We start from the raw sequence: 19,834 nt of genomic DNA, 5'->3' as shown, positions 1-19,834 counted from the left end.
ACCTCTTCTAGAAACCAATTATTTTTATCGTTTACCTACTGCACTTCATTGGAACAGACCCCTGATTTTTGAACTTTCTACCTGCCATTGCTGAATAAATTAATGAAAATGCCAGTCTCTTGATTAATTGGAGTACTATGGGCATCTCACTTTGACCACAAATTACGTCTAAGTGACTACCATGATGATGAATGAAAGCTGTATGGTTATATATTTATGATGCCACGTACAAAATGTCAAAGTTTAAACTTGAAAAAGTGCGCTTGTCAATTATTCGAAAAATGGAGGAAGCATATACATGAAGGACAAAGCATATACATCTCAATTGCTAAGAGCAATATATGGTCGGGGCAAAAAAAATAAAAGGTGAGAAATATAACCTAAATCAGTCCGTACAAATTCCAACCAAACACACGCAATCCACAAACCCCCAACACGATCTATGGCCAACAACGCCGCGGAAATCGAACAACAAACTTTACACGAAGCCAGCGAGAGTGAGAGGCGAGAAGAACGGTAGCGGCGCTTACTTACGTATGACCGTTTGTCATATTCAAAATTTTAATCTAAATACAAAAAACTCATGCATGAGTTTAAAGTTCGTATAATAATAAAACATATTATAACAAAATAACTAATAATTATATATTTTTTCAAATAAGACGTATGGTCAAACGTGAATCTAAAAATTAACAACGTTGTATAAAAAATATAGAGGGAGTAAAATATCAGGGCATCGTTTTGGCGGTTAGAAAGGCACTCAGAAAACAGAATGTACTTGTCTTGTACAGGGGGGCACAAATGTCAGGATGAAGTAAGTTCGTGGGAATGACACTTTTGGAGGGCATCACCAAAACTTCCCTGGTATAATTAACTGCATCATTGAATGTCGCACCACTGTTATGCAGGAAATTAACCATTGCATTGGGTGTGTTGTCAGGCCAACCACTGTTAATCAGAGGTATCCAGTGATTTTGGGAATTAGTTGCTCGAGTCGAAGGAAAGAGCAGATCACATTGTCAAGGAGGCAGAGGAGTTCGCTGCGCGATCACCGGTGTTCATGGCTCAGTTCTGTAGCCCCCATGACTGAGAACGATGCATGCATCTCACGCAACCGTGGAGGAAATAGATCACCATTTGCTTACAAATGCTCTATTAATCTACACTAAACTCACTGTTTTGATTCAATAGTGTTGATTACATTTTTGCGAATGATCGAGGTGATTGACGCTAGCTTACTTGATGCTGTTCATCTCAGCAGGGAATGGAAATTAAGGCTGAAGTCATGTGTGAGATGAATCTTTTCATGATTGTCGATGCAGGGAGGCAGTGACAACTATCTAGCTGGGCAGCATATAAACTCAACAAGCTCAAAAAACATTGCCTCCATTTTATTACAAACTAATCCAAAAACAACATGAAAATGTGATGGTACCTGTAACGCCCCGCACATCTCAAATATCCACAAAGCTGCAAAACCAAACATACACAAACAAAAATTCAAACAATTAAATTTGACTGTGTTAGAAGTTTAAAAAATGTATCTTATTGAAACTAATCAGCACATAAGGATGATCTGTGTTGGCCACACTTTTGTGTGGCTTACCACTTTGGCATGCAAGTTGGGTTATGGGAAGTTCGCATCTAAGCAAACAAGCACAAAGACTCTCGTGTCACTGCTCAAGCTATCTGGGAGGTGAGTTGAAACCCTGGTCTCGGAGACCTATAACAGCCTCTCTCATTGCCACCGATAATGCCAGTCTCATCTAATTAGTCATGCTCACGGTCAAGCTAGTGCAGCTTAGTGAAGTGTTGCAGGTATATTGTTGATTTAATAAATTAGGTGTTCTGCAATGCTCTCTACTGATAGAAGAACTAATCTAGATTGTTTATTTTTTTCTAATCCAATGAATCGGATCTATTTATACTACCACAACGACTACTGCTAGTATAATATTTTTCTACTGTTAATAGAACTTTAAATCAATGGTCGAGATTCTTATATCGATGGTACTGCTGGTAGTAGAATACAACCAGTAGAGAGTATTGTAGTCGGGCTCTTAATAAATATATTTGTTACAACTACGTATGGCGGAAAATGGTGGCTTTGAACAGTATGATCCGTCGAATCGACAATCATAATAGTTGCATGATATGGCAGGGTATAGCAAGGATGAAACAATTATTGTATTATGATGATGCTATACACTTACAAACCTACAATTCTTTGCATGATGTTTACAACTTATATTGCAACTTATTTTATGGCATTGTAAAACAAGACTTAGCTTAGGAGCTTGATCCTTAATATACCCACGAAACACTAGACAGAGCATTATACACAATTTGTGGTTCGACATTCAGGTAATGAGGTGCCCAATGACATGTATATATGTTGAGCTGATACTAGAGAATTCAAGGATAGTTATTTCTAGGACTTGTTTTTTGTTCAGTTGCCTGTATAGCAAGATAGATGGGCATCTGCTTATGGCTGCAGATAAACACTCCATGGGTATAGGCTGAAACTAATAATCCCTTCAATTTTTAATAGATAACGACGTTGACTTTTAGGAATTGTTTGATTATTCATCTTATATAAAAATTCTGTACAAATTTATAAAAATATAAGTCATGCTTAAAGTACCTTCAATGGTAAACCAAATCACAACAAAATAATAAATAAATATGTTATATTTTTAATAAAACGAATAGTTAAATGTATATCAAAAAGTCAACGGTGTTATTTATTGAAAATCATCGGGAGTATGTCAGAGCATCATTTGAAAGTTGCAATAGCTTAAGGAACAATATAATTGTGACAAGCTCAATGATGTTTGTCTTGAATTTATGGTCTATTCGGATGTGATGGATGTTGAAATTTATGGGGTTTTATTCCAAGTTTCAATTTAATGGCGGTCGTGTGGTTGGTTTGGAGTTCAGCCTCATCCTCCCTGATCTGGCGTTTGTCTTCCTCTATTGGCATCCTGTCATTCGAGAGCACAATAAAATCAACATAAATTAGGCTGAATTGCTAATTATGTTTTCACATGTAATTACTATACGATATAAATATTGGAGAACTTTGTTTATGAAATAGAAGTGCTTGTATCATTATTGTAAATTGTATTCTTTCATATGTGTTAATTAACCTGAATTTGTCATCCTCAAATATTGCTTAATTCCGCATTACTTATAGCGATGGATGGTGTTGCAGCAACACGATACTATAAGAATGTCAACAAAATTTGTGCATTTATCTTAGGCTCTTCCTAAGATGTGCCCTCAATCTTAGTTTGTATTTGGTTTGGATTTTTATACAGTGCTCCAAGATTGTTTTGGCCATGTATTTTATGTTGATCCAATGCTTGAAATTGGTATTACCTCCTAGGAGGTAATAGATCTTTAAAAAGGAAATAAATAATATGTTGTACTTGCTATTTACAAGAATGGGAACTAATTATTGTGATAATCCCACCTGCTATTTCTCTATTTCTAATTCAAATCACATTTAGCTACTAAATTTCAATTTTAAAATCACATATACATCGAAAATGAGTAGTTCAAGATTATAAGATCAAATCACATCCAAAAATTTAAATTGATCTGGTGTTCTTAATTTTTTGGTGAAATTTTAATGATAATTTTATAGGAGCACATTTTTCAATTCTTTTTCAAATATTTAAAATTACAAATCATTGTTCCTTGTTTGTTTTCATACAAATATATTTTAGATACATTACAACTCATGTTTTATTGGCTTTACAACAACATTTTATATATGGTTTAAATACACTGCAAAATCTATTAGCTACCATATAGCTGCCATTTTGGTGCCTCGGTGGAGCCTAATCTCCTTCATGCATGGCTAAGATGGAAAGTGTAATAATGTGCATTAATGTATCAATGGTTTCCTTTTGTGTTATTTATTAATTGAGAGAATAAATATGTTTTACAAAAAAATAAATCATATAATCAAGGGCTGAGATTTACCACTGCCTCTTACCTACTAGGAGGTAATGTGGAGTACCTTAAAATGACTCATTTGGTTCAGTTAATTAGTTCTTGAACTAGTCCCATTTGTAGACTGATCTTAAGCTATGGCATCATCATTGATCAGCCTGCTACCACATCCTCAAGAGAAGCTTATACTAAATTGAACATATATGGAGAAGCATCGGTGGTGCATTGGTGGAGTATTTGGTGCATGACTTCACCCACAAGGGTTTATGGTGCTCACAAAAATTAGACACATTGGTGTGCTTTTAAGCTGGTTAGACTCATTCTGGTGGAACTAGCTACCAAGTCAAGTTCAAGTTCTAAACTTGATATGGGTGCTTGCATTCTTTCTGTGGTAGGTGATATAACCCAAGGCGTCTATGGTGAGTTTGTCAATCTTAAGATATCTCGGCCTAGTCTTGGGATGTGCTCATAAGGGTAGAGTATATGTGTGCTCATAGGGTGAGCATGCGCGTGTTGTAAGCGATGTGTTTGCAATATGTTTCCCAAGAAAGGTTTTTGCAAGGTTAGAGACCGAGTTGTCATTGGTTTCATCTATTTGAGCATGCATTGAGAGGTGCATTTGCATATGTATGAGTGTGGAGTTGTATGCATATGCATCTTCCGTATAATTGCAAAAATAAATTGAACAAATGGATATGGAGCCTAGTTCTTGGATCAGTTTGTCCTAAGCTAAAAGCCTGTCAATGGCTAGATTGATCTTTGCATTTATTTTTAGTTGTGCTTTCTTTTGCAACATTAGTTGTGCTTATATGTTGGTCCACTAAAAAAATGTAAAGTATAGATTTTAAAGAAGTTGGGAGGCTAAGATTAGAGGGTGCTTAACAGTCTATACATCGTTTAGAAATGATAATTTCATCCATTGAGAGAGTTGATCTCATGTCTGATGATAACGACTCCATCGTCGTCACCGGCCAATACACTAGTGTAGGTGGATGCTCCTCAGATCCAATCGACCGATGCGAGATATTCATAGTGATGATGGACATTGCTATATAACAAAGATTGAGACGTACGCTATAGGCACCTATTGCTAGCTTCGGAAAGGTATAGGGATTGTCCACCAAAAGCACTTGAGTCTTGGCAAGTGCCTGAACAACAGTCTCCGAGGACCAACATGAGGCTTCCTTTTCCTCTGGCTACTAAGATGTTTTAGTTCGCTAGGTTGTCTCTTACCTTTTGATGGATAGAATGTCTCAAGCTTCGAATATCGTCTTTATCACCTATTTATAGCTAGAACAGTGTTCAGCCTCATTCAAGCAAAGAACATGAGATTCCATAAAGAACCTAACCGTGAGTCTAAACTCCCAGAAAATGAATAGCTCACAGAAGCAAGCATTGTTAAATGGTTTTTGTGTGTGCTCTTGAAAGCCCGGCTCTCCCCCTCCTACAAGATCAAAAAAGGTTGTATTAAAGTTTCTATCGATTAATAATATTGTGATTGCCCCTGCTAGTACCGTGCAACGTCCATCAACGGTGGTTCATTAATGTTCATAGATTTAGAATCCTTCCCCCCTGACTTATACACAAAAGATCGAGAGGGGCCCAAACCAAACCAAAAACATAAACATAACTCGACTCACTCTCGTATGGTTCACCCTCGAGCCCTGGGCAAGTCAGTCGGGTCTTTCCCTCTTGTTCTGTTTCCGCCATGATAAAGACATGGCTGGCTGCCCTGTCCCGAATGGACGAATAGTAAGAAGCAAGCTGAAGAAGGCGAGAGAGAGAGAGAGTTGATACTCCCCTATTCCTAATTTATTTCATGCTTGTGTTAGAAAGCTTCCTAGCTGGGTTGTGTTTGACACATCGTTACAACAAGGGGAAAAAAGTCATGATGAATCTATGCCCATATTGTTTTCTATTGTTATGGATCTCAACCACTCACACCAACTCTACTTTTTACGATAAGAAAAAGACCATAGGACCAATAAGCCCACATATTAATAACAAATATATGTAGAAGCTAATTAAAACATGATACATGCCAAAGAAATAATGTTAATAGCATGTTAATGATATTTTTAACATTAAATACCGTTACAACGCACGGGTCGTATGCTAGTACAGTAAGACCTTGCTTATAAATGATGGGCCAGGAATTTTGTTCAAAGTCCTGGCTCAGCCAAACAAGGCCTGTGTGGGGGAAAAAGTGAGAAGAACACATGACAGTGTTCGTGTAGAGCACATAAGCACCTTACTGTAGACATAACCTATATAGCATCTTCAATCTTAAATCCCAACATCATGGTTGGACTCAATCTATTAAAATAAAGGGTATATATATGATGTGTTACATATATCGCTTCTACTTTTAAATGCATCATGAATGATTAATATATCAAAACGTTTTTAATTCACCTACGAGCAAACAATGAAAACTCAGTTCAGACATTACAAATACATTCTCCTTTCACTACCAAAAACAGCAGGGAAACGAGATTGCCCTTCTAACTGTTCTTGCATTCACTCAAAATGTTGGCTCCACAAACTTTAAAACTCTACTGTGGCACTACCCTTATGGAGGCGGCCGCAAATGCCACGAGTGCATATCTATTTGTCAAGAACAATTAAATATTCCCTTCATATTTTTTTATGATGCTATTGACTTTTGTATATACATTTGACCATTCGTTTTATTCAATTTTAATCTAAATAAGCAAAATGTATTATAATAAAATAATATATTTTTTGAATAAGACGAATGGTCAAACGTAATTCTAAAAGTCAACGGTGTCGTATAAAAAATATGGAGGGAGTAAAACACTAAGGTTAGGGCACCGTTTCAATCGTTAGAAAGGCACTCACAAAACAAAATGTGCTTGTCTTGTATAGGGGCACAAATGTCAGGATGACGTAAGTTTGTGGAAATGACATTAATTTTCGGAGGTCAGCATCACCAAACTTGCCTCGAACAATTAACTGCATCATGATTAATAATTAACAATTATATAATTATAAATTTTTTAATAAGATGAATGGTCAAACATGAACCTAAAAGTCAACGGCATCATATAAAAAATATAGAGGGCTTGAAATACTAAGGCTAGGGCATCATTTGGGTGGTTAGAAAGGCACTCAGAAAACAATGCTTGTCCTGTAAAGAGGGGCAAAAATGTCGGGATGAAGTAAGTTTGTGGGGATGACATTTTGTGAGGGCATCACCAAATTTCCCTGGAATAATTAACTGCATCATGATTGAATGTCACACCACTGTTATGCAGGAAATCAACCATTGGGTGTGTTGTCAGGCCACACAATCAGAGCTATCCTGAGATTTTGGGAAGTTGCTCGAGTCGAAGGAAAGAGCAGACATCGCCTTCCATGTCAAGAAGGGAGAGGAGTTTGCTGCGCGATCACCGGTGTTCATGGCTCAGTTCTGTCGCGGCCATCGCCATGATTGAGATTTGAGAATGATGCGTCTCATGTAACCGTGGAGTAAATAGAACATTTGTTTTCAAATGCTCTACTAATCTACACAAACTCATTGTTTTGATTCGATAGTGTTGTTTACATTTTTGCTAATAATTAATGACGTGATTGACACTTAATTTTCTGTTGTTGATCAGTAGGGAATGGATCGAAAGGCTGAAGTCATGTGTGAGATGAATCTCCATGTTTTCCACCAGCATAAATACAGGTCCTCTCCATGTCTTCTTCCTCGTTTTCTCCGCCTCTATTCCCATCTTCGTTTAGCCACCAGAAAATCTCTCTCTCTCTCTCTCTCTCTCTCCCGTTACTTGTCTTACTGGAAATATGTTGAAGATCTTGTAGTAAGATACTTTATCAAGGCATGTATGGTTGAGATGATTGATTTTGTTTTGTAATAATATGTTAGTCATGTAAAAATTTAGGGATAAAACATTGTTGAGATCTGGAGATTTTTTCTAAACATCGTTGTATTATGTTTTACACTAATTGCCCAAGTTAGTCATATTAGAGGTTCATGTATAGATCTAGGGTGTGTCTAATAGTCTGGTAGAGATCCAAATCCAAGATGGATCTAGAGTTGATGAACTACGAAAGGTTAGTTTCACCCTCCCTATATAGTTTCTAAGGCATATCCACTTGCTCGCTCTTAAATTAAGAATCTAGTTCATGTTTGGTAGAGTTGTAGCTCTTAGATCCTGAGGATTTGGTCAAAGTGTCACTAGCTAGAATACATGGCCACTAGCTAGAATATGACATGTGTGGTCACCTTGTCAGCAATGGAGAAAAAAGATATGAATGAAACTATAGATCTAGTTAAAGATAGTATATTATTAATTGATTTGGTGTGTAGGATTTATATAGTAAATATTTTATCCCCTTCCATTTTTTGTGTTGTTTCTAGGTATTTAAATATCTGTCTTATATAATGGAACTAGCCAAGCAGTTTCATCAGATGCACACAATCTGTGTCTCTCTAGTTTCACATTTGCATGGTATTATACCGGTGCTCTTCCTAGATCCACTCCCCTCTTTTTATGCCTTCTTCCACCACTGCAATCTCCATCCTGATCACCTCACCGAGAACCACAACATGGACCATAATGTCATACTGGTCCACTAGGAAGTAGGTGTCGTTGCCACCCAGGTCATACTGCATAGGTCGTGGTGACCACACATGTTGCGACGAAGGCTTCAATGCCTGTCTCACCCATGGTGGCTTAAGTTACATCCCCACCCCTCGGCCCTGTCAAACCTATGGTCACAACCCTTGGAAACCATGGTAGCACCCATGCCTGTTGTGCTCACCCCCATTGCCTCTATTTAGAATCATCAATATGAAGATTCATGTCCCTCACTCTCACATGGCTTAACCTTGCCTACGTGGTTTAATGAGTGTGCTTACACATGCATGCTCCTTGGGATTTTCAAATAGCCGTGATCAAAAGCACTTTGTTCCATGTCAAGAGCACCTTGGACCATTGCATGTTTCTATGGATGTCCTCCATATTTGCATGTCGCTGTGTGCTACTTCGATGATGATTGGACTGGCTTCCCTGACTTGTGGTGTTTTACGTCATCCCTGACTTGTGGTGTTTTACGTCAGACTAGTCTATCTTCCTCGTCAGCAATTTGGTTTCATACTCCTCCAAACACCATGCTACCCATCGAAGTGCTCTTGCTCCTCAAGCAAGAGATTCAGAGGCCTCCTTTTGTGAATTTGGCTAGCGAACTATTAGAGAAATCAAAAGAGTTTCACATAGGCAAAGAGAGATAAAAGATTTATATAGGTTTGGACCGCAAGGTGTATAATACCCTACTCTTGTTGTATGCTTAATTATACGACCTAAGGAAACTTGGATTCGATCCCCTCCTTCATGGGCTTGTTCCTCCTTTTATAGCTAAAAAGGATACATAGTGCCTATGAGGTAGGTACACATTTATGAGTATTGACTCAGTCTTGAGCATCTTTGGATTTTGGTGAAATGATGATGGACTTTATTGTCGACTTAATGTCGAAGTGACTATTGCTAGCAATGAGTGACTAAAAGCTGACTGGCCCAGATAGGTGGCCGTGGTGGCATCTTGCCATGCATATTGCACATGTCTCCCCATCCAAGCTAGCTAGGAACCTTGGATGCCATACACGTCGCTCGCGCTCTCTAGCTAAGAGATAGGTCAAAAGCATTGTCGGCAGGACGTCTACCTTCACATCAATGAAGTTAGGTACTTGTCTTAAGCACCTTTATAAGCCACAACCTTGTCTATTTCAACAGAGGGGGTCAGGGCAACCCGACCTCCCTATTAGACATGAGTCGCGTTCCGGAGGAGGATGTACCTGCCTGTGATAGAGGGTTGGGGCAGCCCCGACCCCTCCTATAGGTAGCGTGCCACATCCTCAAAATATCCAGTCGACTCAATCCCTCTACTGGCCCATGGGCTGAGTCAAGCATGTTGAGTTTGAGCAACTAGAAAAGTGTTAATTGGGTTGATGACTAGCCCTGATTAAGTGACACCTAGCCTTTAAGGCAACGTGAGTTGTCAATATGGGTACCCTAGATCCCATAAAGTCGACACTGCCGGTTTATGTTCTTGTTCCGAGGCTGATTAATGTGTCTCCTCTCACGCAATTGCTAAGTGTTCTTGGTTACAGTTCTTTTTGGTAAGCTTCATGCTCTCCTCTATTCTGTAGACGAAGTTATTTGCAACAACGTCGATGTTGTCTATCTCTCTCTCTCTCTCTGCCTACTCTATTCAACATAAGAGCATAAAGTACATTGAGTCGACATGCACTGCATTCAAGAGAAGGTGAACCCTTGGTCACATACATGTTCTACATGTCCAGGCGTCACACCAGTTCGTCGATGTGTTATGACCAAAGGACTACCAAGTCAGCTCTTTCAGGATTTTCAATGTAGTATTTGTGTTTGGCCAGCCGATGATTTGGTTGCCGGGGTTGTTGATGATAGTATATGATAGATTGTTTTGGTGTATAAGATTTCTATAGAAAATGCCTTATCTCTGCCAATTCTATTTGTATTGTTTCCAGATACTCAAAATATATGGGCTTATATAATGAGACAAGTCCAAGCACAGTTGTGCCCGATCTGTGCCACATATTGTCTCTATAGATCCATATTTGCAGATCTGGTAGCAAGGTTTTGTTGATTAGCAAGTTAGAGCATCTCCAACAATCTCTCCAAATCTCAATTTGGCCAACTCTCCATTTTATTTGTCAAGTCAAATTTGTTTTTACTCCAACCGTCTCTCCATTCATCATCATCTCTAATGAGTCTATGACAAACGGAACCCACGTGTCAACCTCTATACTCATTCTTCCCCTCTCTCTCCCTCTTTCTCTGTCCCCCTCCAGCAGACAGCAACCACGGGCTAGCGTCGCGTGGAGGAGATCCGGGAGCCGGTGGCGGTGGCATTGCGCGGAGGAGACCGGGAAGCCGTTGCCCGTGGCAGCGTCGCGCGTCGTTGACCGGGGCGGCAGTGGCATCGCGCGGAGGAGATCCGGGAGCCCACGGCCGGGGCGGCGGCGGCGTCGCGCGGAGGAGACCGGGAAGCCGTCGCCCGTGATGGCGTCGCGCGTTGTCGGCCGGGGCGGTGGCGGTGTTGCGTGGAGGAGAACGAGGCGGCCGCCATAGCGACGATAGTGGCGGCGGCAGTGGCGACCGGGTGCGGTGGCGACAGGGCTCTCGGCCGACGGCGGCTACCCCCGGTCGCCGGCGGTTTAGCTTCGGCCAGCGACGGTGCTGCTCTCTCTCGGTCGTCGGTGGAGACTGGGGAGAGAAAAAGATGGTGGACCCATGCATGGGGCCCACGTTTAGCAAGTGAATGGCAAGTGGAGTGGACTGGCCAAATTTGGCCAGTGAGGAGAGGGATTTGGTCATCCAAATGGCTTGGAGAGTGAGATGGAGAGACCGTTGGATTACTGTTTTTTCAATGTTCAAAATGGCTAAAATTTGGTTTGAAGAGTGGAATGGGGCATCTGTTGGAGATGCTCTTAAGGAGTACTTAGTCCTATTGTTATTTAATTACTCTATAAATTGAAGTTGGGCTGGCATATAGTCTTGACTTTTGAGTCATGCATTCTTTAAGCTTTAACAGTCCGGTAAGGTTAAGGCCATTGTTAGCAACTATATATATCATTGTGGTTCCTGATTTTCCCTTTTAGAGGCTTGTAGTGCTTCAGACAGGTGATTTGCTCATTATAGGAAATAGCTAGTGCATGTCTTCCATATGCAAATGAGTCTTCATATCTTATATTCCCATACTGACTTTATGATGTTGTTCAAGTGAACAGGGAGCACATATCTGATATTCCATATGGAAGCTGCGTCGTTGTCGGTCTCGATTTGCACCGCTCGTGCGCTGTATGGCCAGAAATCCTTCACATTTTCCAACTACAGCTTGAGCATTGGATTGGGTCCTGGCGAATTTATCAGGTCCCAGACCTTCAATGTTGGAGGGTTTGACTGGTCAATCAGATACTACCCTAATGGAGCCAACCATGGCTATAGAGAATACATCTCAGTGTTTCTTGAGCTTATGACACCAGGTGCTCAGGTTAGGGCAAATTTTTCTCTCAGAATATTGGCTGGACACACCCAACCTTCAGAGACATGTTTGATCAATCAAGAGGACAGTAGGGTATACACCTATGGCTGGGAGAAGTTCATTGGAAAAACAGCTCGGGAATCATCAGCTGAACTGATGGTGCTTAACAGCATCACGATTGACTGTGACATCTTTGTTTTGACCGAAAGACCATTGGTATCAGGAACACACCATGTGTCCCCTGCAGCTAGGACACCATCCTCAGAGTCGTTCTACAATGACTTTGCAAGGTTGCTGGAGTCACAGGAAGGAGCTGATATCACTTTCCTTGTCAAAGGAGAGGCCTTCCCTGCACACCAGGTGGTGCTCATTGCGCGATCCCCGGTCTTTGCGGGCACTGCTTCAGGGTGAGGCATCACACATCACAGTGGAAGACATGGAGCCGGTTGTTTTCAAGGCTTTACTCCACTTCTGCTACACCGACTCGCCGATGCCGCTCGATGGTTTCGATCACCGCAGCGCGAATGAGGTGATCCGCCACTTGATTCGTGCTGCCGACCGTTAAAAATTACAGGGGCTGAAGCTCATGTGCGAGACGAAGCTTTGCGCGGCTATGGATCTGGAGAAGGTGATGATTTCATTGCTTCTAGCCCATCACCATCAGTGCAACTTGCTGAAACAAGCCTGCCTCCATTTCCTTGCCATGCCAAACACAATGCTAAAGGTGATGGAAACACCGGACTACAATCAGCTTAAAACTCTATGCCATATGCTATCTTGTTATCTTGGAACATTAGTTTTGATTATGAATTTTGTTTGTCTTGTTTGGGCATATTTGCTTTCATGCCATATGCTGCCAGATGTGTGAGTGAACTTTAATATTGGACCAGTTTGGATGTAATTGTACTGTTTTACCACCTTTCAATGTCAGCATTTCCAATGGTTTTTTGTTTACTTAGTTGTTTTGTTTATTTATATGGTAACTTGATATTATTTCTGTCATGGTTGTTATGTTACACCACTTATCGTTATGGGGTTGTAATATCACACTTGAATACTTGATGTTATCTGGTCACAAGACTGTATGGTGATGGCCTCATGTAGGGATGTGCAAAGGATCACTGTTCTTCGTCGATGAATTCCACCCATGACTCGGGGATGCTATATATTGCGGGAAATGTAAGTTTCATTGGGTCAGATTGTGTCAGGGTTGTCCTCCCATTGTGGCTTAATTCTTGAAGGAAAAAAAAACAGAGATTCAGATTCCTGTGCTATACGTTTCCTGATAGTATTATTCCTGTAAAGTTTGTCCATTCACATTTGCTACTACCTTTGTTTAATAACGTAAGACTTTTTTAGTCTTGTCTAGATTCATATGAATGTTAATAAATCTAGACATATATATAAATTATAAATATTTATCAATAGATAAATCTAGATAAGGCTAGAAAGACTTCCAATATAAAACGAAGAACAGAGTGAAAAGTTCTCTCAAACTCTCAGGTGCCATCTCCTTATCCAACTGTTGCTGGAGGTGCCATACAGGACTGAGGAATTTGCTGCATCTGTCACAGAGACACACCTCAAAATTCCACAACTCCCTTGATCTCATCGCTGTTTTTAACAGGTTGCAGAACAGAATCTCTCTTTAAAACTCAATTTGGCTGCCTAACCAAAGTTGAACAATTGAACAATTAATATGCTGAACATCAGAGGGGATTGAATTGGAACTCATCTGCACTTATCAATTGTAGCTTACATATGGTGCCTGTAGAAGACAGTTGACATCAGATTGGTCTTCAGTATATGGTATCATGTATATGAATGAGACTTCTGGTTTATAAATAACCTGCTCAGCATAACTTGTCATGTGTAGCTTGACAGTTTTAACATAAAAAATGGTTTTGCATAATGCAGTTCTGTCTTCAGCATGTGTACTTTTTTCCACACAGTTGAGGTGTTGACAGTAATTGATGAATTCATTTGAATGACATATGGCAGATACTTGGGTTTGCAAGTGCATGTAAAAGGTAAACACACACCCAACATAAGAACATGCAAAACTTTGGGTTTTTTTAGGAGCTTAGGATTCCGAATTTTACACTTTAATTTATGCCCGGAGAAAGGTAGCGGCGTCGCACCGGCGAAGACGACGGTGGCGGCGGCGGCGAAGGAGATGAGACGTTTTGGCTGAAAAGGGTTTCTTTTTCTTTTCTCAATGGGCCGGTTCCAGTTTAGGCCATCGTCACAGCGTGTACAGTAGCAAGCTATGAGCCAACTATAAAACTATCTTAAAGAGATAAGAGAAGAGAGAAGTGATGTGGGCTACTAATTTATAGCCAGCTGTACACGGGTTCCAAGACAAAATATGTGTATGACATGTGAGACCATATATTAATATTTTATACGTAGCTATTGCATGAATTAGCTATTAAATTGACTATAGATGAATTAGAGCTAGTAGTTTGTTATACTATTAAACTTGCTCTCAATGTAAGTTTCATGGACACGATTGCCTAGAGTGACATGTCATCTAAAAAGTTTGAAACTAAGATAAAACACCCCTCTCTTAATACATAGTTTTATCTATTGTTGTTCTAGGTTACATGCAAGACACAAGTTGTCTAGATAACAGTGTATAGAAAGTTTCATCTCCATGAAACTTATTTTATCTATCTCTTCACTAATACTTTGTCACATCATCAAAAATGTCTACATGGCACCATATTTATTGTCCACAAAACTTCCATTGAGATTGGCCTTGGAGTGCGTATTTGAATAGAGAGAAGTTAATGACAAACTGCAACCTTTCGAATTTCGAGGAATGCGTCTGTAATATTTTTAGTGTTTATTCTTAAAATAACAAATCCTAAATTTACTTTTAAATCTATGTCGTGCGACATATCACCCCATATCAAAATATCATTGGGATGTATGTTAGAGTAACTTTTTTTTGCAATAGTACTCTTGAGATATTCAGAACCATGGTCCAACAGGAACGAGCTCCTCTGAAAGTTAGAGTACCTGACATGTGGATTCATAGACGGTGGGGCCTATTATTAGCTACCCACGTCCCTCTGACTTAAGTCAGAGGAGCCACTCCTGTCCGACACAATATGATTATCATGGTAGTTTTGGAGGCGGTTTTGTGAACCCTTGCAATTGAAAATAACACTTATTCTAACGAAAATGCAGCGGAAAGGTAGGGTAGACTAGCTCCAGTGGGTACGGCTCCAGTCCACAGGCAAACTTCGACGGCAGACTAGCTCACTCCTGAGAGTCATCTCCATCGGACTCAACTTCTAGCTCTGGAGGGGGAAATTGAGCAAGACTGAGTACAAACCACCGTACTCAATAAGCAGCATGGAAAAAAGGGTAATAAATGATGCATAAGTGTCATCAAGGACAGGCTAGGATTAGTTGCAATAAAGCAGCAATTAAATAAATAACAGAGATTAAATTGAACAAAGGTAATTAAATAAATTAAAGAATGAGTAGATAACAGTCGTAAAATACCACAACACTGTCCAACGTTACACCACGTTGTGACAAGCCCAACCACTACTCAACGTTATACCACGTTGCAGTACCCAAGTCATTAAAGGTTCGACTAATCACAGCGAAGCTGGCAGCTCGCCCTTAACCGTGGGCACGGTTATTCGAATAGATTATGCGTTCGATGGAGGTGAGGATAAGTTAACTTACCCGACGCGGAAAACGTAGTAATAAATTAATACATGATTAATTAATTATTAATTATTAAAAAATATAAAATAGATTAATAAGATTTTTTAAAACAACTTTCCTATAGAAAATTTTTACAAAAAGATAAACCGTTTAGCAGTTCGGAAAGCATGCGCGTGGAAAACGATGGAGATAAGTTAACCTATAGCCTTCCCGAACGCCGCTCTAGTACGACAGACAAACATATCAGCCCACGGTGAAAATGGTACATTTTTAAAAATAAGCTTGGGTGCGATTTATTTTTAAAGATAAATATTAAAATGGTGCTAGAAATATCAGCATTCCCCACCCGCCGAGAAAAGCCAATATGTCAGTCGAGCAAGAAGAGGAAAAAAGAAAAAAAAGCTCCGGGAGTCCTCGCCGTGTCTTGTCGCCGCCAGCCACTTCCCCGGTCATCTTCTGAAGGCTAGCTCGCCTCCGTTGCTTCCCCCTCCCTCTCCTGGTTGGATGTGCATTTGTTTCTCTCGTCCCGTGCTGACGTGTGGAAGCTCACGCACTCAATTCATTCCACCCTTTCGCCGCCTCACCCGATCGATGGCGTCCGAGAGGTAGAAGACGACGTCGATCGATGTGCACCGCGGAGACAGCGCCAAAGGCAGCCATGTATTCGATCAGCATCTACGGGTACAACCAGAAGTTGGTGTTTTCACTGGGATTTCTTTTAAGTTTTAATGTTAGTCATTTAAAAAAAAATAAGAATGCTCTTCACGTGCAACCGAACCAAATCAAACAAAACCTACCAGAGAGAGGACGAATGAAAACCAAAACCTAAAAATCTTTGGCGGAATAGAAGATTACCTCTATCGACGAATTGACGAAAGCTTGCTACCTTGATCGCGCCGCCTGTGCCATCGCTACCTTGACCACGCCACTCCTGTGCCGCCGATCAAATCGTCAGATCGCGTCGCTCCTGTGCTGCGGATCAGATCGTTGGAATCTAGAAAAAACACTAGTAGATAAAAACAAAAGACGTTAATTGAATGATTTTAACTTTATTACTTAAACTAATATTTACAAAGTACACCAATAACACTTCTCTCAAAATTATCGATATAGAATCAATAACTATTCTAAACTTGTAATTTTCTAATTCTAAATTTCAAAAAAATCACACCAAAGACATACTTCTCGGTAACAAATCTCTCTCCAGTTATATTCAACTTTCCTTAGGCTACTCGGCCGAAGCAGTGGCACGGCTGCACGGTATACTGATTCGATCTAGTATGCATCCATGCAACGTACTGCTTCTAACCAGCTACGTACAGCAACCAACCAAGCATTCTGCCCGCTGTCCGTACGGCCTAAACAGCAAACCAAATTTCATTTATAAACCAATCCGTAAGTCAACTGTTCATCATAAAAAATTAATTATGTATATGATCAAGGAATCATATTTACCAATTCTATTTTATCATCTGCATTTTAGAGATATTTTTTTCAAGCTTGTGTACTGTGATATATATCATCATTAATTATTATTATTTAAGATTCAACTTTGAAAAAACTATTAAAGCTGAACAGAGCGCATAAAACTGTAAGAAATGTGTACTCATGTTTGATCAATCACTATGCAACCAGCTGGAGATGATTTTTTTTTACGTTATAGTGTTTAAGAAAATATATTTTATAAATAGACTCCTAAAAATTTTTAATTAAGAATAAACTTTTTTTTGCACCAATGAGCATGGCACCATGGTTCAGCATCTCAACGCCACTGTCGTTGGTGTCGAGACCATTGCCTCTACTTGGTAATACATGGAGAAGGTCAGCGTCAATGTTGTTGGCACCTAGGACCGCATATTATTTTTTTATTTTGTTATTTTTTTGATGTTTCAGCGAATGGATATTTGATGTTTCTTGCGTAATCGAAAAAAATTACTATGCAACACATATAGGTCATAGGTGGTGTTGCAATCCTTAGAAACATTTTTACGTAGCAATGACATATTTCTTTATACATGTGAAACAACACATAATTTTTAAGGAAAAAATCAAACATCTGATTCATATTTTTATCCACGTAATGATGACTATATAAAATGCAGTTTGTTTTAAAAATAAGAGCTCAAACTTAAATTTATTAAAAACTGTAAGGTCAAGTGAGTGGCACTGCATTCGTTAAATAATTAGTTCACATGTAAATCGGATGGTTGAGTCGTATGCATACCAATTCAATCAGCTAGTGCTCGAATCGGCAATTGAGCCTATAGATGGCCATCAGGCCCACCCAGCCCGGCATGGTCGGGCTCGTGCCTGCTTTCATCGGGCCGACACGGCCCAATAGCCACACCGGGTCGTGCCACGCCGGCCCACGTGTTACATCCACCGTCCAAGCACGACCCAATAAGCCTCGGATCATGCCAGATCGGCCCAAAAGTCTATTTTATATACCTCTCATGTTGGGCTAAGCTTTATATAACAAAATTAAGTCTATTTTAGATCCTTTATTTTTTTCATTCACTGGACTGGGTCGGGCCAACCCACGTGCCAAGACAGTCGGCCCAGACACAGCCCAACAGTCAGACCGGGCCAGCACGAACCCGATCCCCGTCATGCCGGGTCGTGCTCGGGTTGGGCCAAATAGCCGTGCTATGGGCCGGGCCGTTGGGCCTCGGGCCATATGGCCATCCATAATTGAGCCCCAACCGGTTGCTGAAAACTCTTCCACGATAAATCCGCCCAAAAAACCCGTTCCGTTCCGTCTAAATTCACGGCGGATATTGCCTTCCCCTCCTTCGTCGGTCTCCCCTCCTCCTCCGCCGCCGCCGCCGAGACGACGCGCCGGCGCGGGGGGGCGGGCGCCATGAAGCGGCACCAGATAGAAACGGCGCCGAGGACGGTGTCGACGTGCGTCCCGAACACGGCGGTGGGCACCCACGTCTTCGACGTCATCGGGTACAGCCAGATCAAGGGGAGGAGCCACGAGGAGTACGTCGCGTCGGGGACCTTCCTCGTCGGCGGCCTCCTCTGGGCCGTCGTCCTCTACCCCGACCCCCCCGCCTTCGTCCTCGACGACGACAACGTCACCGCGTTCCTCGAGCTCCGGAGCCAGCGGGAGGGCGGCGGCAAGGTGCGGGCGTCGTGTGACGTCCGGCTGGTCGACCAGACCACCGGCCTGGCCTCCGCCTCCCCCTCGCCGCACCCGGACGCCGACAAGCCCTTCAGGGTCTTCGATGTCGAGGCCGAGGAGATCACCAGGGCGAGCTGCCTCAAGATGAAGAGGACCCAATTCGAGGCGCCTCCGTATCTCGTCGACGACCGGATCATCCTGGAATGCGTGGTCACCGTCAAGAAGGAGCCCCGGGTGTCGCGAGCCAGGCAGGTGCCCCGAATCAAGGTGCCCCCGAGCAACATCACGCAGCAGCTCGGCGACCTTCTGGAGTCCAAGGAGGGCGCGGACGTGACCTTCGACGTCGCCGGGGAGATCTTCCCGGCGCACAAGCTCGTGCTGGCGATGCGGTCTCCGGTGTTCAGAGCCGAGCTGCTCGGCCCGATGAGGGAGACCGGACCGGGGCCGATCGCCATCGCCGATATGCAGCCTGCCGTGTTCAGGGACCTGCTCCAGTTCATCTACACGGATTGGCTGCCGCGTCTCCGCGCCCTCGAGGGGGACGACAATGGCGAGATGATCCGGCATCTGCTCGTCGCCGCGGACCGATACGCCGTCGACAGGCTGAAGCTGCTGTGCCAAAGCATCCTTTGCAAGAACCTTCGTGTCGGCAATGTCGCTAGCACGCTGGCTCTGGCTGATCGGCATCACTGTGGCATGCTCAAGGACGCCTGCATTGAGTTCATGGCATGCCCAAATATGCTGGATGATGTGGTGGCATCACAAGGGTTCGTGGATCTTGATAACGCAGCTCCTTCTCTTGTAGCCGAGGCAAAGGAGAAGATGGGGAGGTTCAAGAAAATGCCGAGGATGACAAAGAGCAATGATCCTGAAGATGAATAATTAGTTTAGTTTATGATAAATAATATGCATGCCTGTCTAGTTTTACTGGATCATGTTATTATAGCTACCTTGCTCTTTTATATAAACAACATTAATTTAAATACTGGTATTGCCAGTACTTATTGGATT

General features: G+C 41.6%; 2 protein-coding genes across 2 annotated transcripts; both read left to right on the top strand.

Annotated features, from left to right (window-relative positions):
- The first annotated feature begins 11,778 nt into the window (after nt 1–11,778).
- Nucleotides 11,779–12,420, top strand: LOC102708736 (BTB/POZ and MATH domain-containing protein 4-like). Its single transcript, XM_015840043.1, has one exon. It carries the CDS (start codon nt 11,779–11,781, stop codon nt 12,418–12,420), a length of 642 nt encoding a protein of 213 aa, XP_015695529.1.
- A 6,031-nt stretch (nt 12,421–18,451) lies between these two features.
- LOC102708459 (BTB/POZ and MATH domain-containing protein 2-like) lies at nt 18,452–19,834 on the top strand. The gene has a single exon (XM_006659883.2). It carries the CDS (start codon nt 18,557–18,559, stop codon nt 19,703–19,705), a length of 1,149 nt encoding a protein of 382 aa, XP_006659946.1. The 5' UTR covers nt 18,452–18,556; the 3' UTR covers nt 19,706–19,834.

Source organism: Oryza brachyantha, chromosome 8 (assembly GCF_000231095.2).
Source record: "Oryza brachyantha chromosome 8, ObraRS2, whole genome shotgun sequence".
Taxonomy (NCBI): domain Eukaryota; kingdom Viridiplantae; phylum Streptophyta; class Magnoliopsida; order Poales; family Poaceae; genus Oryza; species Oryza brachyantha.
The sequence above is the reverse complement of the archived record's forward strand: the minus strand, read 5'-3'. Positions and strand labels throughout refer to the sequence as shown.

Coding starts and splice junctions, on each gene's coding strand:
- LOC102708736 (XM_015840043.1), top strand. CDS start 11,779: ATGGAAGCTGCGTCGTTGTCGGTCTCGATTTGCACCGCTCGTGCGCTG.
- LOC102708459 (XM_006659883.2), top strand. CDS start 18,557: ATGAAGCGGCACCAGATAGAAACGGCGCCGAGGACGGTGTCGACGTGC.